The sequence below is a fragment of the Diadema antillarum genome, unplaced genomic scaffold (genome assembly GCF_040938485.1).
Source record: "Diadema antillarum isolate AM-2024a unplaced genomic scaffold, OU_Dant_1.0 scf00000045, whole genome shotgun sequence".
Taxonomy (NCBI): domain Eukaryota; kingdom Metazoa; phylum Echinodermata; class Echinoidea; order Diadematoida; family Diadematidae; genus Diadema; species Diadema antillarum.
Window position 1 is genome coordinate 619879 of NW_027270934.1, and position 26309 is coordinate 646187.

Genomic DNA, 26309 nt, shown 5'->3' on the forward strand with positions numbered 1-26309 from the left:
ATATGCACTGAATTCATCTGTGTCTTAGAAGTAGCCATTAAAAAAAATCATGGGCATCGTGACTCGGGCAGGGATCGAAACCCTGTCCTGATCACTGGACAAGCGTCTTATCCACAAGACCACCAAACTTCCAATCGACAGCCAGTGCGATATGATAGTGAAAACCTTATATTCGCTGTTGTTATTATTAGAATAATTACAAATTGATATATTTACGATACAAGTCTACAAAATTAATGACAGATTCTATATCAGTGTACACATTTGAATGCATATCAAACCATAAGAAAAAAAAATCCTCGCTGCATATCCCTACAGAAATAGATGTATTAGGTGCTTCAATGATAGAGTCCCTACATAAAATGGCCCTAAACAAACATTGTCCAATGACCCATGTCACTAAATCAATAATATTCTAATATAAAACAAGAAAAAAAAAAAGCATTTGGAGAAAGCGGGCACAAGGAACTTCAATTCCTATGGCATGTATGGCTAGATACTTAAGGTTCATATCTGACGTAGATAGGACCTACCTGTCGCCTTCAAAGTGATGCACAAATTAATGAGACGTATACAAGTTACTAGTATTTTCACCTTTGTGGCTGCAGTCTTTTTTTAATACGTCACAGAATGTTGTTGTTTTTATTGCTGTTGCTGTTTCATTTTCCATCCAAGAAGATGGCTGGATAGCCCATATTCAGCTGCAATAGCTGGTCTTCCATGGGGTCCAGTTACTTAATAGAAATGATTAAAAAAGTTTCAGGACGATACCAAGAAGTGACAGCTATCTTTACTTGATGCCGCGAGATGAAACATTTTTGGCATTGCTTTATGGACGACTGGAAAATAATTTTAACAATAATTTCATTCATTCAGTCATTTATTTCATTTCCAATAAAATGCAATCAGTCAAAGTAAAGCATTTTACCTAATATATTTTTTTTCTTCTTCATTTCCATCTTTTCTTTCTCCTTCTCCTCTTGTATATAATAATTGTTATATAATAATTGTCATTATTATCATGATTGTTATGATCACTGGGAGAAAAAAACAAATGAAAGCTGGCATGCTCCCAGTGCCCCCTTTCGGGAAAACCCGGGACTTTGGACGAATGTAGAGATGCCAGTCAACGTGACGAGAGCAAACACTCCCAAAGCACATTTTCGAATCTATATCATTTGTTCGAGTTCATATGCTTGAATCCGGCTTGGCTTTGCCATTGCTGCAGTCATTTCGGTTTGGCTCTGAAGTTTTAGGCTCTTGGGCCCATGACTGGACTTCGGCTGTCCCAAAGATGCTGAAGACGATGAGACCAAACATTGACACACCTGCTGTGGTCCAGAAGACTAACCGCCATCCGTGCACGTTTCCCTGGCAACGGAAAAGAGCATGAATTAATATTTGAGTGATGACAAATTGCTTGAATTGGATTAATGACATTCAGTGTATTTGCCTGGACTTTTTGTCATAAATGTAATCAGTTTCTCAATAATACGAATGCCTGGTTACTCAATAAGAGATGCCTGGTTACTCAATAAAAGAGATACTAAACTTGCATGCGAATTGGAACTTGTGTTTAACGAGTTAACAATTGATGCAACTCCAGCAATGAGGCAGAGCAACTTGTCGATGATGAGAAATTTTCCAGCTGTGATCATATAATTACCGCTATTAAAAACGACTCTCACCATCAGTAACCTTATATTATCATCGTACCACTTTATAATTGTCAAAATGATAACTCGTATCAGTATCATGATTTGCAAATCACATCAAATCAAACCAAATCCAGGCATTAAGGGTGAGCAACGAAATACCCGACATATAGATGATATAGTTCAAAACTAAAACTAATAACAACACACGTGATATTTGTGTTACGATGGTAATGTGACGGAGTAAACTGCCGTGAATGTCAGTATATGAACGCTCATTTTCTTTTGAATGCAGTTAGGACCAAGAGAAGCGTGTCCATAAAATATGTGGGTGATACTAGTATTGTCACCGAAGAAGGCAAATCCATGACAAACACTTCCTTTTTTCGAAGACAGTTTCAGCTAATATTGTTTGCATACATTGTCAAAAATCTCGCCCTGAGGATCAGCATATCAAAATAAGTGTAAACACTTCTACAAAATAATGTCTGAAGAAAAGATTACACGATTATCACTTAAATGACTAAGCCTAGAGTGTTGGTACGTGCACAGTACTCTTTGCCAGCTAGAAAAAGATAAATGCACACATCGATACATGTATCTTCTTTAATCCCAATTATTATGGAATGATTTTGTTTGAATCTGAGGGACAGTTTAGCTCGGACAGAGTTGCATAAGGGACTGTCTCGTCAAGGTCATGATTCAAAACACTGTATAAACAAAGGACTTCCGGATTTGAAACAGTATCTTAAAGAACGTTTTGACATTACAAACTGTCGTTGACCATGAAGCTACGCCAAGTATCCCCATACCAAAGTTACTGTACCTCATTGGTTGTCAATGTGCCGATGAGGAGCGGAACGAGGAATCCTGCCGTGCCAGCGAAACAGTTGATTATGGCGAGGAGGAAGCCCGCGTATTTAGGCGCAATGTCAAAGCCACAGATAGACGAACCGCACAGACAAAAAGCACTTGTTCCAAGACCAAGCGTGAGCAGCACTACAACCAATGTGACGTCACATCCAACGTAGCCCACGGACACCAGGCAGATAATGGATGGGACGAAACCTTGCGGAAGAGAATGTATAGAATAGTATTTTGAATTAATACGACAGACTCGAAATATATGGCGTTATATATTCTGATGTGCCTGATCATCTTCCATTTTTTCAAAGGAGAGCTCCGGATGATATATTTTCTAACTTTTTACATTGTATTTTTTTTTAACAACTATGAATTTGTTAAACAGAACAGAGTTTCAGAATCTATCGTTTTTGGGATGAGGAATAAGCATCTTTTCAACACAATGTACATGGATAAGGACATAGCAGCTTCACCATAAGAATGCATGAGTGTGGACTCAAGGAAGCAGAACAAAAGAAGAAAACATGCATATATTATTCACAGTAATGGAATTACATTGCTGCATTTTTGAAATATGTGAGCTTTCTATCATGCATTCTTATGGTGAAGCAGCTATGACATCATCCTTGTTCAGTGTAATTTGTTTTGGGGTTTTCAGAGTATTGGTTCTCTGCTCAAGAACCACAACAAATTAAAAAAAAAATCTAAACATGGAGCTGTAGACTTATGTAGGCCTACTACAATGTGAAATTATGAAAATCGCTTTGACTTTACCTTTAAATACTCCAATAATCAATCTACTTTGCATCGTGTAACAATATGAAGCAAAGGTACAATTATATTGTATTCTCAGTGGATTCTTTTAAGATAGCACTGAAGACACACCTATTTCATTTAGCATGATTAGTCAATGATTCAATTTCTGAATCTCTCTTTTATGCTGTGTGAAAGATTTTGTCGAACGGAATAGTAAGAGGCATTATAACTACCCCTTATCATTATCATTATTATTAGTATTATTATTATTGTTATCATTATCATTATCATTATTATTATTATTATCATTTATCATTCTAAGGTTATACCTCAGCACTTACAAATGCTTTTGCATTTTGAATAATGTTGACTCAGACTCTTCTCAAATTAGATTTCTTATGGTAATATCTGCAATTACAAACATTTTCTTTTACAAAGACGTAAAGCTTCAAAGATGAGATTATAACTTGGATGGCTGCTTGTTTCTACAATCTGTAAAATACAAAAAGAAACTTTAAAAAGGGTATAATTATTCATAAATCATCTTCAACAAATGAATCTGCACATTCATCGTATAGAATAAATACTGTATGTTACTTCTTAGTGCTAGGAGAAAATATTTTGTTTTGTTTTGTTTTGTTTTTTGTAATGCAGAAATAACATGACATCGACCTGGATAATTAACTATGTGTTGAATAAAGAGCAAAGTGATGTCATTGACAGGCTCACGAATTATAATTACGAAGTAACTGAATAAAGTCATATTAATGTTAATTCTTTCAGTAATCTCTTTGTAAATGTGGGTTTCACTCTTAAAGGGAAGATAAACCCCAGGAGCAATGTAGATTGAGTGAAAGCAGCAACATTAGTAGAACACATCAGTGAAAGTTTGAAGAAAATCGGACAATCGATGCAAAAGTTATGAATTTTTAAAGTTTTGGTGTTGGAACCGCTGGACGAGGAGACTACTAGAGGTTATGACGTATGACTGGACATACCAAGAAAATATAAAGAAAATTCTACAAAAATCCATTTTTCATGAAAATTACAAATTCCATCAACTTGATATTGACATTATGTTAAGGGTAGCAATTATTCCCCCTGCTTTCTGAAAGCGGTTGGTCCATTGCTCTTTCATAATTCTAGAAAAGTGAATTTTTGTTGAATGTCCTTTATATTTTCTTTGTATTGTTGTCCACTCATACGTCATATCCTCTAGTAGTCTCCTAATCCAACGGTTCCAACACCAAAACTTTAAAAATTCATAACTTTTGCATCGATTGTCCAATTTTCCTCAAACTTTCACTGATGCGTTCTACTAATGTTGCTGCTTTCACTCAATCCACATTGCTCTTTGGGTTTACCTTCCCTTTAATAGTATAGGTATCACAGACGGACATAAATTTTGTTTCATACATTGGATCATCATAATTTCACAACATATGGTGCATAAATCGACAGCGCCATGTTTAGATTTTTGGAATTAATTGAGGTCCTTGAGGAGAGAAACCAATCCTATGAAAATCCAAATCCCTAGTCCCTTTCTCTGCTCTGTATCTTCATCTATCATAACTTCGTTATAAGTGCATAATTTAAACCCATTTGAGTTAGGGCTCGCTCACCACAAGTTATTCTTTTTTTTTTCTCTCTAGAGATGTGCCCCATCATGTTTAAGTTGATGCCATTGTTATCTGTACTATATTGTTTGCTGAAAACAAATGTTGAACTGCAACGAACTGGACTGAACTGAATTAGAAAGGGTATGTTTGACAGCATTTTACTGACGGATGGCGACATGAAGCGAGCTATCGCCCCGCCTGATCTTGCGATTCGTTACCATATTCTCTCTATCACTCTCAACCCCATCCCACGACCTAGCCAGAAAATCGTCACTTTGAATGCTTCCTATACAGTACAGTAATATAGAAATTATTTTGTGAAGCATCTTCGTTATCATGAAGTTTATGTCATTATTTTTTATCTATCATTACAATAGTCACATTATTATAGTCATCTTCATAGGCACAGTTTTCACATACATTACACACACACACACACACACACACACACATACACACGCATATATATATCTCTATATATATATTTATACAAGTCTAGACATTTCAATTTTTTCAAAATTTTGAATTCAACCAAAGAAATATATATATATATATATATATATATATATATATATATAATTCATATTTAGAGCATTATCATTATATGAGTGTATGCGTGGGCGCGTGTGTGTGTGCATGTCTTATTTTACCTAGGACAGCGAAAAGTTTTCTTGTTGCTGTTCTGTCTAATATTGAACGGCTGATGATAAAGTCAGCCATATATCCTCCGAGGATCATTAGAAACCAGTAGAAGAGGAAAGGTAGGGCTGAGATGAACCCAGTCTGCAATCAAGAGAAGACAAAGAAGATTTTCTTCTTGAACATGTCGTTCGAGGTGGTCGTCTTGAGTACACATCGTATCTCGTGCTTCGCCAACAGACCGTTTCTCTCATGAACTGATTCAGAATAATTCAAGGATGTTTCTTTACTACAGCCTAATTACAAACCATTTCATTTACCTGTTCCCTCCCAATCAAGGTTCTAAGGCAGGGATTCACTTACTAGTAGTTGTTGCCGGGTAGGGCAAACCTCCGGCAATCCTTGTGGTTGTTGAGGGTAACTTTTGTGAACAAACATGCATAGAATTTGAATACATTACCAAAACTGTCCATTATTCTCACTATCACTGCAAACCCAGGGGCTAATGTTTACTAATACCTCGGCCGAAGAACGTCACTTGGAATGATTCTTAGTAGAATGTTTCTGTAAAGCAACCACGGTATCATACTACGTAGTTATCGTCAGCTGATTATGAGGTAGTTATCGTCAGCTGATTATGAGGAATACATTAATACATTGATGACATATATGGTGTCAGTGTTTTGATTGACAATGTAACCGCAATAATTATTCTAGTTTTTTTTTTTTATTAGTCCATTAATCAACGACAAATACGGTATGTATGAACTGTACTGATTATGTTGTATCTTCGTGCTATGTCTATAGCGTTCAGCACCGGCGGCAATTTCATGTGTGTGTGTGTGTGTGTGTGTGTGTGTGTGTGTGTGTGTGTCTGTATGTGTGTATGTCTGTGTGTGTTTGTTTGTGTGTGTGTGTGTGTGTGTGTGAGTGAGTGTGCGTGTGTGTGTGTGTGTGTGTGTGCGTGTGAGGGCGGGGCACAAAAGGCGAAACAATCATAGAATCGCGCGGGAAATAACAGAAATTTTTCCGGGGGGAGGGGGGCAAGATCATTATTTTTTTAATTTTCTATTCCCTATTTCCCCAGTCCAGTTTCCCGCATTCTTTGTAGTTGTAAGCTCTTCACCCCTTCTATCCCCCTTCCTCAGAGGTGTCCACAAAATACAAGCGGGGGGGGGGGGGTAGGTTACTTGGTATGCCTGATGAAAGTGACAAATAACGAACTGTAACCATTGAAATTGAACATATAGCAACTTATGTATTATACCAAACTTATGTATCATGACAACTTATGTATTATGACAAACTATCAATGCGAATCAATAAAAATAAGAACAATTCATGATGATAAGCCTTTAATTCTGCCCAAGTCTATTCCATTACAATCACTCTCTCTCTCTGTTCAAATGTCACCTATTTTTCCTCTTTACCTGAAAATGGAAAAATTCCAAATTCATACGAAGATATGGCGATGTGGATGCATTGCCCACATATTATTGACAATAACAGTGGCGTATGACGGAGCACATTAAAGGGGCATTCCAGATAATTTTCATAATTTTGCACCATGTAGTACATAAATCGACAGTTCCATGTATAGATTTGGGGAATTCGACAGTTCCATGTATAGATTTGGGGAATTGGTTGTGGTCCTTGAACGGAGAACCAATGCTCGGAAAAACCTAAAGTAAATGACACTGAACAATGATAATAACATAGAGGCTCACATATTTCAGAAAAATCGCAAATGTAAGTCCACTACAATACGACTTGTTTAACAAGTTCACCAGTGTAGAATTTATGCATGTATTTATGCACTCATGAATTCCTATGGTGAGGCTGCCATGTCATCATCCTCGTTCATTGTGATTTGTTCTAAATTTTGAAAACATTCTTATTCCTCATCCCAATCACAATACATTCTGAAACTCTAGACCCAGTATAACCAATTATATTTATTCAAGTGTAAAAGCCTGAAAATCACAACGGCATCCAATACCTCTGCATTTCACACACATCATCTTAATGATTTGTGTATCCTATAACCGACCTGATATATGTCAAAGTTAAGCACGTCAGCCAAGTAAATAGGAAGGTTTGTAGTGAATAGGAAAAGGATCCAAAGCACTGCGAAATCTCCTATGCACACCGCGAGCAGCGGGACTGACGTCATGATAGACCGCCATGGCGTCACACTGGGTTCCTATGCAACAGAGAAAAGAGTACGGGAATTCACTTGTAGCACTTTAGTAATGATAATGAAGTACACTTGTACTTGAATCGCAAAACCATTAAAAAACAAAATGTCCTTTAAATGTTGTAGATTACAAAAACAGGGATTCAAAACGTGCAAATCAAACAAAATGCAAGAAGACGATAATTTCACGAGGAAATAAATGGACAAGCAATAAAGACAAATAACGGAAAGATTAAGTTGTTATGATACGAAAATGAATCAAACAGCACGAATTGAAAGACAGAAAACAGAGTGATATACCGTGGAAGGGAGCTACTGGGAGACATAAAAAATGATGATGATGAGTTGAGTGCACTCTGTTTCGAGCTGGTTGCAAGTTAAATTCTTATTAAATGAGCAGCTATAGGGAAGAGGCAGAGAAGAGAAGAGGAGTGGGGTGAAATAGGGAAAATCACGAATAACTAGAAATGTCGCTATGGCGACTGATGCCTCCACCATAATCATGATTCTCCCAATAGGTCTTTAGTACAATGTCTTCACAATGTGTGAGGACAGGTTTCACATAACTGGCAAAATATTGAAATGACAGGTTTGTCAGAAATATCTTGAATGTTCACTATCCTTGAACTGGGTTTGCTATAAATGTCTAAAAGTGCAGATACACATATTTGGGGAATTGAAGATTTTTACTTGACTTCTGACCGACCCCGTTAATAATTTAATGCAATGAGTAATTCTCAAGGTATGAAGAAAGAATGTAATTACAGTACAAAGTAGATTTTTTTCTTTGCATTTAAACCTGGCCTTTGACCTTTGACCTTCTGGCTGGAAATTTCTCAGCGAATCTCCATTAGGTATTAATACATGTATATATTAAGTTTTAAAACTAATAATGCAAGCATTGCATATACTAGTATATGAGGGAAATAGTAAAATTTTGAGTTGTTGACCTTGACCTTTGACCCCTGACTATTGACCCATGACCCCTAAGTTCCTTAGATAATCCCTGCCTGTCAGTGCATGCGTATGTACCAAGTTCCATGAAAATACATTGAACCATTTGCAAGAAAAGTGAAATTGTAACATTTTCACCTAACTTTTGACCTTTTGACCTTTGACCTTATGACATGAAACTCTCTTTGGAGAATCTTTACGCAGTAGCACATGTCTACACTAAGTTTCAAGAAAATACCTTCGGGCATTGCATAGATATGGAGGAAATAGCAACATTTTTAGCATTTGACCTTGACCTTTTGACCTTTGACCTCTTGCCAATGTCACTGAAATCTTCCCAACTAATTGCCCAATCATACATCATCCTTGGACCAAGTTTGGTGAAAGCTGCTTCATCCAGTTTTGAGTTATCACGCAAACAGATAAATTTTAGGATTTGACCTTGATCTTTGACCTTTGACCTCTGTCCGATTTCTCTAAAAAACTAATCAAATAATTGTCCTATCATACATCATCCTCGGACAAAGTTTAGTGAAATTTGCTCGATTCAGTCTTGAGTTATCGCGTAAACAAATACAATTTCATGATTTGACCTTGACCTTTGGCCTTTGGCCTTTGGCCGATTTCACCCAAAATCTAATCAAGTAATTGCCAAATTATACTTTATACTTGGACCAAGTTTGGGAGAATTCCAGTCAATAGTACTCAAGTTATCGCGTAAACGAATGCGGACGGACGTACGGACGGACGGACAACCCGAAAACATAATGCCTCCGGCACCACTTCGTGGCGGAGGCATATATGCTCTGATGGCGGTACGAATACACCTTACTGTTTGCTGAAGTCCCACAGCTTTGGTGATATAGTCACGTTCGGTGTCCGATATTCTTGGATGCGAGGAGGGCGAGTCGTACACTAGGCTTAGCCAACCTATACACCACACGATGCTAAGTAAACCTGCAAGAATTGATTAGAGCAATTAACTGGTTAATATGTGCAATTTGGATGACAGAATTGATTCCGAGAAAAAGGAATATTGCTCAAAATTGGCAGGCTTGCATTGTGCAATCGGAAGGAACAGAATTGTTATCACGAAACGTACACTCTTAAAACATCCGGGTCAGTACTGACTTCCGGGTCAGAACTGACCGGAAAGGGTCCATTGGGATCACACCCCTGGTCAGAAATGACAAAGAATGGCAGTGAAGTTGTACAGACTCGTGATGGTGAATCTTTATCATTTACACAATATAAATGTTAGTAAGATACTATTAGTGTGTTTATGTGTCACTTTGCCTTTGACGAGTATGTATACACGCATGCATGCCTGTGTAGTCTAGCAGCCAGAAAGGGTCCCCGTGCACCCCCCCTAAAACAAAATTCTACGATATGTTCGAAGATCGTCAGAACCTGTATTTTCCGAATCCGGTTGTCGCCAGCGGAAAAAAAGGTTGCGCGCGCGTCTTATTTGCATATTTCTAAGATGGCCGCCGCCCGTTGCTAGGAGACGGATTATTTTTGAATAACTTTAGTTAGGAATAACAAATTACCATAAAAATGGTATCATTTTGAAGAGAATTAAATTTCCTACAAGCTGATACCCCATTTGATGGGATAAATAGTTGTTGTCATGAAATATTAAGGAAGGAATTATGTTTTTTAGCATTTTTCTAAAAAGATAGGGAATTTGGTTATAATGTTCTTTTCCATACATCTAATATGCATTTACAAATAACATTTGAAATTTCCTAAAATTATCCCCCAGTCATAGCTATTATCATGTGAAAACGGCTTTCCAATACACCAATTCCTTTAAAAGTTACACGACATTAAAGGGGATAAGGTTCAATAGGTTTTACAGCAATATTATTTTAAGGGTTATAATGTCTCCGCGCGCAATTGCGTAGGTTCTGTATCTGGGGTTTGTTGTAGATCACTGCTATCTATTGATCAAATCTCATCGAAATCGGCGAAGAAAGAAAGAAAAATTACACTTTCTATTCCTTATATGAAATAAAAATGTTTTTTTTTTTCTATTCTGTGTTACCAAACTCAATCCATTCAGCTTCCCATATGAACAGTTTCTTGTCTTTTTGGATTCCCTCCAAAATCACAACTTATCTGATATTAAAAAGTTAAAGAAAAAAATTTGACGTGACAGTTTCCTCTTATTGGAAGATTAAAGTGAAAAAAAAGAAGAATCTTATGCTAAAAGCCCTAAGAAATAAAGAACTTGTTAAATGGCCTTTCAGAGTTTAAAATGAAACATGGCTATCTTACTTTTTCATAACAAAATGAAGGGAAGTATCTGTGTAGTTCATGTCGGCCCATACTGGGTTACTATTCTTCAGAAATGATCCCCGTGCACCCCCCCCCCCCAAAAAAAATCTACAATGTGTTCGAAGATCGTCAGAACCTGTATTTTGCGAATCTGCTTGTCGCCAGCGGAAAAAGGGTTGCGCGTGCGTCTAATTTGCATACTTCTAAGATGGCCGCCGCCCGTTGCTAGGATACGGATTATTTTTGAATAACTTTAGTTAAGAATATCAAATTACCATAAAAATGGTATCATATTAAAGAGAATTAGATTTCCTACAAGTTGATACCCCGTTTTATGTAATAAATAGTTGTTGTTATGAAATACTAAGGAAGGATTTTTTTTTTACATTTTTCCCAAGAAATACAGATTTCAGTAATGTTTTTTCCATACATTTAATTTCTGTTTACAAATAACATCGGAATTTTCCTTAAGTTAAACCCCATAAATAAGTATTATTATGTGAAAGCGGCTATTCAATACACCAATTCCTTTAAAAGTTACACGACATTAAAGGGAAAAGGTTCAATACGGTTATACAGAAATTTAAGGGTAATGTCGACGGCCGCACTTGCGTAACGCGTGTAATACTATAATAATCATTGCAAGTATGAGACCCTATCACTTCTTACATCCAAATTATTGATTAAATATCATTACATCTTGTGGAATATGAAAGCAAATTAAATCTTTTATTCGCTATCACCTTTGATCTACTCAGCTTCACTTTTAGTTTACGTCTTTTTTCATCAAATAGAATAAAGGCCTTACGAGAGGTGTAATTTCATGACGGCCGAAACGGGCTTACCTGGATAGGGGTTTCCAACATATCGATATTAATCAAACTTCTCTTCATCAACTCTCATTCTTTTGATCATCTTCACACACATACTCACACCTCCAATATCACACACAGGCATTCATGCACGGGAAATGAGCTCAGTCGTGAATTTCGTGAATTTATTCAATACGCCATTAATGCATTCATGGAACATCAAACTCGAATGCTTTATTTAGATGTCGAAATAAGAGTTACATGTATACCGCACAAGCGAAATATTTCTCACCATGCTCTAGCAGGAAATCAATTTATTTTTTTAAGATAAGATCGCACATACGTGTTCTTATTCTTTGGTGGTTCGCCTGATGGTTTTTAAACATATTGCTCACACGTTTATTATTGCCAAGAAACTAATAGATAGATTACAAATACCAAGGAATGGCATTGATAAAAACGAATAGTTGCAAGTCAAATCCAGTCGCTTTCAAATTCTGTTTTTTTTTATAAAAAATGATTTCATGCACTTAACTTTATTACATGGGTTGATTTAAATGCAATACAACGTAAACTTGGTTGTTGAATCCGTTAGGAGTGACTAATAATCAATATTATACAAAAATGAGAGAGAGAGAAAAAAAATGTTATGGTTAAGTAGACCATGGATCTATAAAACATGAGGGAAATGTCTGAGGGAACATTAACCATGCATGCGTGTATGTATGTATGTGTGCATGTATATACTATAACTATGTATATATAATATATCTATATCTATATATAAATATATAAATATATATATATATATATATATATATATATCACGTTTATATTTATGCAGGTTTGTATACTTTTGTGTTGTGTGTGTTTGTGTTCAAGGATGTTTGTGTATGACTAATGTGTTAAACATTAGACATATTCAGAGTGTAAATGTTTAACCACAACGAATACAATATTTTCATGTTTTCCACAGAAATTAGACATCTATTATAATTAGATAAATTTACTAAAATGATTTGAAGTGTATCTGCTATAGGCGCATCTGACGTGCAATCCACTTTATAGAGCGCATGTAAGTTCCGCTGGAATACCAACTCATGCATGAGTTAAATACACCATCCAATGTTTTCAGATATCCATGCCCTACTCGTCCGCCGGTCCTTTTTAGATAGAGTAACTATAAATGTGCATGATCGATACCCAAAAGATTATTGACATTGCACGTTAAACACTTTCACTAGGTTGCCATTGTCGCGAGTCTCGATATGCTAATACATGTATACTATCTACCACAAATCGATTCTTAGTCTACGAGTGACCGTGGTGATCTTATCATGGCTTATCACATCTTGAGGTCTATGGTGGTAATCGTGTTGATCGTAGAAGAATTATTGGACTGTTTGAAAAATTACTACGATCAACACAATGTCTTTGACTGACATCAAGATTTGATTATCTGATGATCAGCACGATTAGTCCGCGAGTAAGACCACGATTTCGGGCGAATCGAGAAAGTGGACCCAGCTTAGTGAATGCCACGAGAGTGGAAACGTACCATAAGGATAATCAACACGACAGTTTCAATACCGTACATATCAATATTTACATATCTTCCAAGATTACTTCACCTATGTAATCTAGATTCTTTTGTATGCCTCCGCCAAGAAGTGGTGCCGGAGGCATTATGTTTTCGGGTTGTCCGTCCTTCCGTCCGTCCTTCTCTCCGTCCGTAATGAATTTTGTGGACAGCGTAACAAAAAAAAAAAAAAAAAAAAAAAAAAAACCCTGAAATTTGGCATGTATGTGTATTGGGGGTGAAATTCTGCCTATCAACTTTTGGGTGCACATGCTCAAGGTCAAAAGTCAAAAGGTCGAGGTCAAATGCTTAAAATTTCACTATTTCCCTCATATCTCTGCAATGCCTAAAGATATTTTCTTGAAACTTAGTGTATACAGGTATTACCCAATTAAAATTCACTGGTAAAAGTTTGGGGTCATAAGGTTAAGGTCAAATGTGAAAAGGTCAAGTGAAAATGTTAAAATTTTACTTTTTTTCTCTGTATCTTGGATATTGTTCAAGGTATCTTCATGTCAGGTCAGGATGATCTGCTACTGGTACCCTGTAGCCCAGTACAACCTGTTTCAGGGTCGGATTGTCGGCGACTAAACCGGCAAACCCACCAGTCTCCAACTGGAGAATGGTGAGGAGGGTGGCTGGACACCCTGGTGGAACTAAAAACAAGATCTATCTTAAGGGCATCGACTCTGGAGAGTCAACGATGGCCATCCAGCAATGCAGAAGGACCCGGCCACCCACTGCATTTTCTTGGCCACGATAGTTCTTATGAGAGTTCGTAAACATTGTGGAAAACCGGCATCTGATGGTGGGACCCGCAGGCCAGATGATGCGTCAATGGCTACTGGGGAAGAGGAGCGTGTTGCACCGACTAGGCACAGCTGTAAGGACGCAGAATATACTGCCGATAATCCTGTGCATGAAAGGAGCAGCACAAACCTGAGAAAACCTAGAATTATAGGGACATGGAATGTTCAAGGAATGAATGCTGACAAGATGGAGATCATCATAACCCGAATGGGAGAACAAAATATCAGTGTGCTTGGTATTTCAGAGACTTGGTGGCTCAACCAAGGTCGTTTCACTACCGAAGATGGCTACACAGTTGTGTATTCAGGCAAAGACGGCGGAAAGAGGGAACACGGAGTAGGCTTCATCCTGGACAAAAACTCGGCTAAGTCTTTCTTGGGTTTCAACCCAATAAGCAAAAGAATTATTACTCTCAGACTGGAAGGTCACCCATTTAACATCTCCGTCATCCAGGTCTATGCGCCAACATCTACTGCATCTGATGAAGCCATGGAAGACTTATGATCAGCTCCAAGATACTCTTGACAAGATTCCGAACAAAGATGTTCTTGTGATAATGGGAGACTGGAATGCAAAAATTGGCAAATCAGTGACCAAGTCTAAGATCGTCGGAAAATATGGATTGGGAGAAAGAAATGAACGTGGAGATAGTTTGGAAGATTTCTGCCAAGCTAATGACCTGATTGTTGGAAACACTTTCTTCCAGCAGCACCCCCGAAGACTATGGACATGGAAGAGCCCCGGGGACAATGTAAGAAACCGGATTGACTATATTCTCGTTAAAAGAAGATGGCGCTCTTCACTGCTCAGTGTTCGGACAAGACCAGGTGCAGACTGTGGGAGTGACCACCAGCTTCTGGTTGCACAGCTGAAACTAAAGCTCAAAGTAAAGAAGAAAGAGACACCACCATTAAGGTTTGATGTAGACAACATACCGGAACAGTACACTGTTAGTGTGAGCAATAGATTTCAGGCACTTCTTCAGATTGATGATGAAGAGCTGTCTCCCAATGAACTGTGGGAAGGAATGAAAGAAGCAGTGTTAAGCACAGTTAAGGAGGTCATCCCAAAGAAGAAGAAGAAGAAGCAACCATGGTTATCCAGAACAACATTAGAACTGACTTGCTGACAAGAGACAGGATGCGAGGAAGAGAGGGGATATGGCTGAGTGGCGAAGACAACACAAAGAAGTGTCAAAAGCAGTTAGAGCTGATCAACGTGCCTTCGTTGAGAGAAAATGTGAGGAGATAGAAAGAGCAGGGAGTGATTCTAAGAGGGTGTATGCTCTGGTCAAAGAAAATGACTCAAAAACCATCAGCAAGGTCAGATGTCATCAATGACAGAAATGGTACCACCTTAACAGAGAGCACAGACATAAAGAACAGATGGGCCTAGTACTGCAAGGAGCTCTACGAGCAGAAGACCCAGGCAGACTCTGCCAACAGCAACCTAGGGGAACAAGAGTTAGAACCACCCCCGTTATTGGAGGAAGTGCGCCAAGCAATGAGAGAAATTAGGAACGGGAAATCACCAGGCTGGGATGATATCCCAGGCGAGTTATGGAAAGCCTCTGGTGAGGAAGGCATAAACATCACGTGGAAACTATGTGACAGAATCTGGAGGAATGTAGAATGGCCCGAGGACTGGGGAAGAGCGGTCTTTATCCCGATACCTAAAAAAGGAAATGTAAAGGAGTGCTCAAACCATCGCACCATTAGTTTGATAAGCCATGCCAGCAAAATACTACTCAAGATCATCAACAACAGAATGAAACGGCAGATGGAAAATGAGATATCTGAAGAGCAGGCTGGTTTTAGAGCAGGAAGAGGCACGAGAGACCATATCATCAACATCAGAAACATCATTGAGAATTGCCGAGGACACTCTGTACCACTCTACCTGTGCTTTATAGATTACAGCAAAGCCTTTGATTGTGTCTGTCATGCAAAATTATGGAACACTATGAGAGAAATGGGTTTTCCTAGCCATATAGTGAAGCTCATTAGCAAGCTATATAAAGATCAAGAGTCTACAGTACGAACAAGCAGAGGTGACACAGAATGGTTCAAGATTGGTAGAGGTGTCAGACAGGGATGCATACTATCGCCCCAGCTTTTCAACATCTATGCTGAACGGATTATGAGAGATGCCCTGGGAGATTTCCTTGGTGGAGTGACAATAGGTGGCCAACGGGTAACAAATCTCAGGTATGCGGATGACACCACCCTGGTTTGTAACAACAGAAGAGAATTGATGGATCTACTCAGAGCAGTAAAAATAGCAAGTGAAGAGAGGGGGCTAATGCTGCATACTAGAAAGACTAAGATCATGGTTGTAGATGGAGAACGGAGTTTTGCAGATGGTGTCTTTTCTCTAGATGGTGATGCCATTGAAGAGGTGGAAAGCTTCGAGTTCCTGGGTTCCATCATAAACACCAAAGGGGACTGCTCACAGGAGATTAAACGAAGACTAGCAATGGCCCGGAATATGGTACAAAGTATGACAAAGCTCTGGAAAAGTAAACTCCCTTCCTCCCTCAAGGTCCGGCTACTAAGATCTACAGCCTTTGCCGTGGCATCATATGGCTCAGAATCCTGGACAATGAAGTCAGCAGACAAGAAGAGACTGGATTCGTTTGAGATGTGGTGCTATCGTAGGATACTGAGGATACCATGGAAAGAAAGAAGAACAAATACATGGGTGCTAGAGGAGCTTGGAGTGGAAAAGAAACTACGGGCTGATATTGTGGCCAGAAAATTGACATATTTTGGCCATGCTACCAGACATCACTGCCTGCAGAAAACAATCATCCAGGGAATGGTTGAGGGAAAACGTAAAAGAGGAAGACCCGCAGCAAGCTGGCTTGATGACATCAAACAGGTGACTGGAGCAAGCATTACAGAGGCTACCAGAGCTGCCGCTGACCGCAGACAATGGCGTTCTCTCATCCGAACCACACCTGCATATTTGTATGCTACGTGACTAGAGAGAGAGATCTTCATGGAACATAGTATATATTATGCATGTACTGACTGGAAGTGATTATCTAGGGAATTTGGGGTTCATGGGGTCAAAGGTCAAGGGCAACACTTCAAAATTTTACTATTTCCCTCATATTTATGCAATGCCAGCAGGACTTAAACTTGGTGTATGCATGTATAACCCAAAATAGAGATTCTCTGGCAATTTCTTTTTTTTTTGCCAAAAAGGTCAAAGATCAAGGATCAAGAGAAAGTGCTGAACTTGCTTCTTCCTCCATGTCTCGGAAGTGGCTCATGGTATCTTGAAACTTAGTACATATTTATGCATGTTCTGCCTGACAGTGATTCTCTTATGAATTTTAGGGTCAAAGGCCAGATGAAAATGGTAACAATTTTCTACTCAATACAAAAATTGCACTTTTTCTCCATACCTTGAAAATTACTTAATGCATAAACTTATGAAAGGGCCAAAGTCAAGTTAAAGTCCTAAAATTCCCAAATACATGCTCTCCTATTCATCCAATTAGACCTAGGTCAAGGAAGGTGACCATTTTGAATTTTGAATGGAAACAATGTCATTATCGTTTTCAAATTCCCAGTAACAGGGCATTTAATCTTGTTGCTTTCGCGTGGCCTTTCTTTCTATGATATACAAGAAGTAAATTTGTTATTGCTTTCAGCAATAACAAATTGGGGCCCGTTTATCTATATCATGACGAACCTCCGGAATAACGAACCTTTGGGGGAAAAAATGAACCTTCGGAATAATAAACTATAACTACTATTGTTATATTGTACAAGCTTTAACGCCGACATCTATTAACATACTATATTACTACTTTCACTCTTTGAAAGGAAACACGCCAACAACCAACGACACAACAGGAATGGAAACAATGGCATTATCGTTTTCAAATTCCCAGTAACAGGGCATTTAATCTTGTTGCTTTCGCGTGGCCTTTCTTTCTATAATATACAAGAAGTAAATGTGTTATTGCTTTCAGCAATAACTAATTTGGGCCCGTTTATCTATATCATGACGAATCTCCGGAATAATGAACCTTTGGGGGAAAAAATGAACCTTCGGAATAATAAACTGTGACCAATATTGTTATATTGTACAAGCTTTAACGCCGACATCTATTAACCTACTACTACTTTCACTCTTTGAAAGGAAACACGCCAACAACCAACGACACAACAGGAATGGAAACAATGTCATTATTGTTTTCAAATTCCCAGTAACAGAGCATTAATCTTGTTACTTTCGCGTGGCCATTCTTTCTATAATATACAATAAGTAAATTTGTTATTGCTTTCAGCCGGCAGCATAGCTTTCGATGGTTTGTGATATCATTAGAATTAAAACATTGAGCTCTCCATAGCTGACAATTGTAAAGTAGTAGCCCGCCAAAGTTGGATTACCTTTTTTTGATACGCACTGTATAACCTGAAAAAAAAAACAGATTTATTGGGTTTTTATCAATTGTACATTATAGCCACTCAAATAATGATGTATTGTTTGAGTTAGTCTTCGTACACCACTTAATTACCAACTGCTAATAGTAGTCGTAATCTTCGTTGTAATATTAAACTAGAAATGTCGCTATGACGACTGGTATGCCTCCGCCATAATGCATGATTCTCCTAATAGGTCTATAGTACATGTGGACAATGTGTGATTACATTTTCACAAAATTGGCAAAATATTATAATGGCATGTTTGTCACAAATGTGTTGAATGGTCACCTTCCTTGACCTAGGTTTAATTAGATGAATAGGAGAGCATGTATTTCACTTGATCTTTGACCTTTGACCTATCGTAGATTTTTTTTTGGGGGGGGGGATGCACGGGGACCATTTCTGAAGAATTTATGATGTAACCCAGTATGGGCCGACATGAACTACACAGATACTTCCCTTCATTTTGTTATAAAAAAATAAGATAGCCATGTTTCATTTTAAACTCTGAAAGGTCATTTAACAAGTTCTTTATTTCTTAGCGCTTTTAGCATAAGATTCTTCTTTTTTTTTCACTTTAATCTTACAATAAGAGGAAACTGTCACGTAATTTTTTTTCTTTAACTTTTTAATATCAGATAAGTTGTGATTAATTTCACGTTCTTGGAGGGAATCCAAAAAGACAAGAAACTGTTCATATGGGAAGCTGAATGGATTGAGTTTGGTAACACAGAATAGAAAAAAAAACATTTTTATTTCATATAAGGAATAGAAAGTGTAATTTTTCTTTCTTTCTTCGCCGATTTCGATGAGATTTGATCAATAGATAGCAGTGATCTACAACAAACCCCACATACAGAACCTACGCAATTGCGCGCGGAGACATTGTAACCCTTCAATATTGCTGTAAAACCTATTGAACCATATCCCCTTTAATGTCGTGTAACTTTTAAAGGAATTGATGTATTGGAAAGCCGTTTTCACATGATAATAGCTATGTTTTGGGGATAATTATAGGAAAATTCAAATGTTATTTGTAAATGCATATTAAATGTATGGAAAAGAACATTATAACCAAATTCCCTATCTTTTTAGAAAAATGCTAAAAAACATAATTCCTTCCTTAATATTTCATGACAACATCTATCTATCCCATCAAATGGGGTATCAGCTTGTAGGAAATTTAATTCTCTTCAAAATGATACCATTTTTATGGTAATTTGTTATTCCTAACTAAAGTTATTCAAAAATAATCCGTCTCCTAGCAACGGGCGGCGCCCATCTTAGAAATATGCAAATTAGACGCGCGCGCAACCTTTTTTTCCGCTGGCGACAACCGGATTCGGAAAATACAGGTTCTGACGATCTCCGAACATATCGTAGAATTTTGTTTTAAGGGGGGTGCACGGGGACCCTTTCTGGCTGCTAGACTAGTGTGAGCACAAAATGGGACGATAAACCCTGTTTGGTGGGTTTATGATAATTATGTGCGAATGTCTGACCTGTAACTTTTGCATCTTACCAGAATTAAAGCGATTTCTCTTATACCCTTATCATAACATACATAGTCTATTCTACCTAAAGCCCCTTTTAAACTTTCACGGATCGCATCACGGATGACCACTGATCGTCGATCCGGGATAATCCGTACTGTTTCCGTAATTACCGTGTTGACTCCGTGAAGCCATCTGGCATGATCCTTGATCATCCGGCATATCCGCGGAAAAAAAAATTAATCCCGGACATCACGGATGAAAATCAATACGAACTCTTCCCTGTTGGCACCGTCTACTCCGTGTTGCCTCCGTATTCCGTCCTTGTTGGCACCGGTTATACTCCGTGTACTCATTCCGGGACAATTCGGGAAGACATCGGGACGTCCGTATTAGCATCGGCTCCATCCGGGATGAAAAATTCGTGCATTTTGCCAATACAAGCTAATACAAGTTCATGAAGTCCAAGAAATTTGCTCACATCTTCCCCCATCAGTACACCCATCAGTACACCCGTCAACCCCTCATACTGTTCGTTTAGGCCTAGTGGTCGCCTAAGAAGCTTCAGTGACCCATACACATCTCTTCACTGTTTTTTGTATTTTGATTTGTTTTGTTTTGTTTATCTTTGTTTATGTCATGATGTTCCCGCAAAATAAGAGTTTGCAACAAAGAGATTTGCCTTTACGATGCAGACAGGCAGAGGCGTATGTAGGCTGCTGCAGATTTTCTGGTGTGCTTATTATAGCTCTGGGCTCGGCGTGTCGCCCGAGAATGATAAAATATCAAAAGCAATTCAACCCGTTCTATTCTGAATTCTGAAATCCCCATATAGACGATACACACGCCATCAGGGGGCATTTCATAAAGCATTTCGTCCGACAAATTTGTCGGACAAATTTGCTCTCAGCCAATCAGATGCAAGGATTTCAGTAGCTTGTAACAGTTTGTCCACAAAAATATTCGACCAAAAAAATCCGACCAAACTGCTTCATGAAATGCTCCCCAGGTTTCCGTATGGAACGGGTTAAGCAAATGTCATCTGTCGTCATTTTGGGGATAACCGTGTAAGGACCGCGAAGGGACCAAGTTGCATCCGTGCTCTTCCCTAATGTCCGTGTTTAAAGCCTAGCTCGCACCTTTGCGTTTCGAGCTTGCGTTCAGCTGCGTATTGCCCGAACGCAGTGTAACGCAGCCCAACGCAGCACTACGCAATGAAACGAGCTAATACGAGGTCAATACGCAGACTAACGCAGAGGCTTTGCGTTCTAGCTCGCTAGTTTGAATTTTTTTCAAACATCCGCAACTGAACGCAAGCTCAAAATCCATACGAGCTAAGACGAGGGGCAACCAGCTAATGCGAGCAAGGACGAGCAAGGACGAGCGACAACGAGCTGCTTAACGTAGACCAACGCAGCTTTACTTTAAACTGGTTGCGATACCTGCTCGCTTCACCTCGACTTACCTCGCTTTAGTTCGCGTTACCTCGCTTTACCTCGCATCACTTCACTCTACTCTATGCTTACTCTGCTCGCATTAGCAAGGACCGTTGCGGATGTAACTCGCTTCATTGCGAATCTAGCTCGTACGTCGCTCGCTCCCCCTCGTTCATCCTCGCCTTACCTCGTTCCTCCTCGATCCTGTTCGATGCTGCTCGCTTTAGCTCGCTATGACTGCGTATACATCTGTTAATACAAAATCTAGTTAGATTTAATCAAAATTCACTTAGTTGACTAAGAAACCAGAATCTTCAGTCTATTGAAGGAGGCAGACTTAATTAGAAGAAGAAGAAGAAGAAGAAACACAACATGCTTATCAAATCATGAAGCTTTTGGAATGATTGTGTGCTTTCAGCAACATCAGATTCAAACATGTCACTTTTAAAAACACCTCAAACTGAGTTTCCCGCTGTTATTGTAGGTTTTGTGAAAAATCTTTTTTTTTTGTCGAATTATTGTATTACCACACAATGTATATTGCTGAAAAGTAATTTTGTGTGTGTGTTTTTTTTAACACAGTAATATGTTCTGTTCAATCCTCAACAACTGCAGGTAATTAGCAAGATTGTCATTCCTGTTATAGTGACCGTAGGCAAGCCATTTTGAAATAACCTGTAGTGAAAATAATGTCTTGACCCAAAGCGACATTTAGGGTGACCCTATAGGGAAAAGTTGACTTCAGACCATGAAAACAACATTCAGAATCGATTTCATTGACCAAGAAAACCTATACTACGGATTTTGACAATTATTGTGAAATGTTTACCTTATTAAACAATGGAAGTGACTTTTGAATTTCAGATGGCGACCATATTGGATTTGGCCAATATGGCCTCAGGGCGCCCTTCTTTGCGCCCATCAAAAATTGAAATAGTATGGTTTTGGCAACATGTGTACCAAATTTAGTGCTTTTGGAAGAATTTGAACCAAAAAGTCCTTGTGCCCCCCCCCCCCGAAACTGTAAAATGTCAAAAATTTATATACCAGTGCAACTCTCTACGAGCATATAAATCCCACGCAGCAGGGCGAACTGATACGCAGCGGATCGAGCCGGAACGAGTAACAGTCGAGTGGATGAGCAGTGAAACGAGGAGAAGCGAGTTCATGCGAGCTGCTAGCGAGCTAGTGCGAGATGCCAGCGAGCAACGAACGAGTGGCGAACGAGGTACACGCGCAACGGGGCGAGCAATCTTCGTACTGAATCTTACTGTTACGAGCAAAAGCGAGCTGGAGCGAGGTGAGAAGCAACCTAAGGCAACCGTAGGTAATCATTTTGTACAAAATATACGAGCTACAACGCAACAATGTGACTGCTACAAAATATTTTGCCGCGGAGTGCTGCGTTAGGCTGCTTTAAGGCTGCGTTCGGCCAGGTCTCACCTCCCTGGTTCGGCTGACGCAGCTATACGCAGCTAAAACCGCAAAGGAGTGAGCTGGGCTTAATAGCTCCTATCGTTTCCGCTGTAGTCCGCGTTCATTCCTTGTCTGTCCGTGTCTTCACCGTACTTGTCCGTGCAGCCTCCGTAATTGTTCGTGTAGACACCCATAATTGGGATCGTATTCACACTGGCATTGAGAGGAAAATCGATATTTTGCATGCCGGAACACCACAGATGACGATCCGTGGTAATCCGTGAGCAATCCGTGAAAGTGTAAAAGATTACACTACGAGAAAAGAAAACATACACTTTTGTGTATGAAAATGATTAGAAAACAGTGTGCTTGCAACTGCACCGGGTTTAACCTGAAGAATGTTAAATATTCGTCCTGAACCTGTGAAGTAAAAAGCTGAAGGCCAGCCGCCTGCTTCCCTTGAACTTGTCCACAGTCCAGCGATAGGGAGACCGATTATCTGCCCAAATGAGGTTCCTGCAAAAACATGGAAAGTCATTAAGTCATCAGTTTCCCAAAATACAAGCGTCACAGTGTCCCGAAGTTGAATACAGATGGACACGCAATAAAGGAAATGTTCCAATGTTGCTCTAAGACTGAATTATGCGTTAGGCATCTGGAAAGCCATACCACATAACAGGGGATCAGGGAAGTACTTCTGAGGTTGCTAACGGAAAGTCGCACTTTGGCCATTGATGAGCTTTGTATCGGGTTCTGCTCCTACGTCGTGCCAATCAACAATGCCATATTCGCATGGCCATCCTGAGTCAATTTCCGAACAGTGTGAAGCCAGCCTTACAGGAGACTTCCTGATTATTTTCAGAGTTTTACAAATGAACACCGCGTGTGTAACACCTACATGTATGAAATAGTTATACTCGACATACTGATACACAGTTACAAAATTCAAAGTGTTTGAAATAAGGATAAAAAGGTTTTCAAAATTCATAACAAATTTCAATGAACGAGGAAAATAACATAGCAACTTCACTTAAGCATATGATGGGGCGCTCAAGGAAGCAGAACAGAGGAAGAAAGCCTGAATAGATTCTTCCTGAGTGGATTTGTTGAGCAAGTGGTATTGTGATGGAATACAGTGGTACATTACTGGAATATATAAGTCTCCTACATGTTATCATCTTTGTTCAGCGTGTTATGTTTATAGAGTTTTTAGAGTATTTATTTGTCTACTTAAGGAACAAAATAAATTCCACAATGGTACTATTGATTTATGTGCTACATGATGGTAAATAAGTATTGTCAGAAATGTTCCTTTAAGTCCAGCATGATACTTCGTAAACTCAACTGATTTACTGTCTACTTTCCGCAGCAAGGCAAACTCTGAAATATATGTAGGGTCGCATAATACTTTGGATCACAGGAGATGTGAGGAAACAACATTTGAAATTACAACTATTATGAAAATGAAAGTAATTTCGTTTATGTTGACTAATCATATCAAAAATAGATAACTCGTTGTTACATTGACCACACAGTATGAGAATGCTTAAGTAACAGACCTGAGTATCCGATGGATATCAATCGACTTCTTTCTTCAGGAGGAGCCCATCTGGCCATGATGGCGTAATAGACAGGGTACCTGCAGCCCTAGCAAGTGTATACATTATAAGGTTTGTTATTGGTTATCTATTTTCGATTGAACAGAAGAGAAGAAATATATATATATATATATATATATACATATATATATATATACATATATTTACGCTAGGTGTTACAAAAAAACATTTCCCACTTTTGATTCTTAATAGTTTAAAAACTATATATCAGATAAAACTGTCATTGATAAGAGTAACAGCTGAATAGTGACAGTGTATAATTTAGTTGGAGGTGATTTGGATATGAAAGCCTATAATCAGTTTCATGAAATCAATGATTTATTTCAATGTTAGGTTTTAGTCCCATTCACTCAACCACAACGAGTTTAAATTGAGATTTGTGAATTTTTGTCTGAAAACCTTGCAAAGGTAATATGGTTTGGGCAGTATCATCAGACTTAAAGAAATAGGTTTTCGATGTCATACCTCATGACCTGCTTTTGTGGAAATTGTTAGGTTATTGTGCATTGTTTTTTTTTCCTTTTACTTTGCTGTCCCTTCCAATTCCTATAAATTATTGGTTCACGAAAAGTAGTAGTGCATTTGCTCAAAGTATATGTTATGTGAAAAGCAAGAGGAAACTAAGGTATTATGAATGATAGGAAAATAAGATGGATGTGTAATATCATGGAATAGCTGGCATGAAATGGAAAAAAATAGGGATGACTAAAACTTTAGCACAGACATGGAAACAAAAGCACATACGAAATCAGACTGTTTGTGCCGACGGAAGCCGACAAGACATTGTCATGGTAACAAAATCATAGTTTAATCATTAATGTCTAAAAGAGGTCTCACTGCATTCTTTTCAATTCATGAATAATACTTCGTTAGACATGCAAATGGCGCGTTTTAATGTCATTTTCGGTTTTCACCACATATGGAATATGTATATGATCTGTTATTTACAAATATTCCATGTACATATATATGTATATATTATGTAAATATATATATATATATATATATATATATATATATATATATATATAGCGGGAGCTTTGAGCAAAGAAAATGTTTTCATCGGGATTCGAACCCGAGACCTCCGGATTACTAGACCGTTGCTCTACCGACTGAGCTATTGAAAGCCCTAGTTCGGTGTTCGTCCTATAACCCTTAATTCTCTTTGCTCGTACGGTCAGATGCTATAGTGTGTGTAGGTCTATGTTTGAAATACCTCTACCAGACCAGAAACCGCCTGGTCTATACATAGCCATGCCACGCCTGCATGGGCCGCTACTGGTACCAACACGTTACACACACCAGTCACGCCAAGACTTAGACCGAAGAACCAAACACTAGCTCTGCTGTATTTATTAGCAAGGTAGCCGACTGGGAGTTGAAGTACTAGGAAGCCGTAGAAGTAGGACGCCAAGATAAGTTCTTGTGTTTGTATCGTCCAAGAAAATGGACCATCCTGTGGAAATGGACGGACGAACAAACAAAATAAACACACACACATAACATAAAATGGCAAATTTACACCAAAGAACCTTTGTACAATGAACCTTTATACACAAGCTCTTTGAAATACTCTTTTAACAACTCTAAAAAAGAGAAAGGAGAAGAAAAGAGCTTATTTTGTAAACCTTCATTAAAAGTGGTACGTGAGAACAAGCAATGCTGGGCCCAAAGGTAACCACATCAGCGGAATACCAAACGCCTATGGGGTGAAAGTTGTGTGCACGTATAGTTAAAA

General features: G+C 38.5%; 1 protein-coding gene and 1 non-coding gene across 2 annotated transcripts; both read right to left on the bottom strand.

Annotated features, from left to right (window-relative positions):
* Positions 1–379: 379 nt before the first annotated feature.
* On the bottom strand, positions 380–25870 carry LOC139714047 (sialin-like). Its single transcript, XM_071625779.1, has 8 exons — positions 25788–25870; positions 24512–24599; positions 23373–23468; positions 9517–9641; positions 7584–7736; positions 5545–5677; positions 2482–2723; positions 380–1371 (listed from the first exon to the last, which is right to left on the bottom strand). The coding sequence occupies exons 2-8, from the start codon at positions 24567–24569 to the stop codon at positions 1189–1191; spliced, it is 990 nt and encodes a 329-aa protein (XP_071481880.1). The 5' UTR covers positions 24570–24599; positions 25788–25870; the 3' UTR covers positions 380–1188.
* Positions 25626–25699, bottom strand: Trnat-agu (transfer RNA threonine (anticodon AGU)). The gene has a single exon. It is a non-coding gene; the product is annotated as a tRNA-Thr (tRNA).
* Positions 25871–26309: the final 439 nt, after the last annotated feature.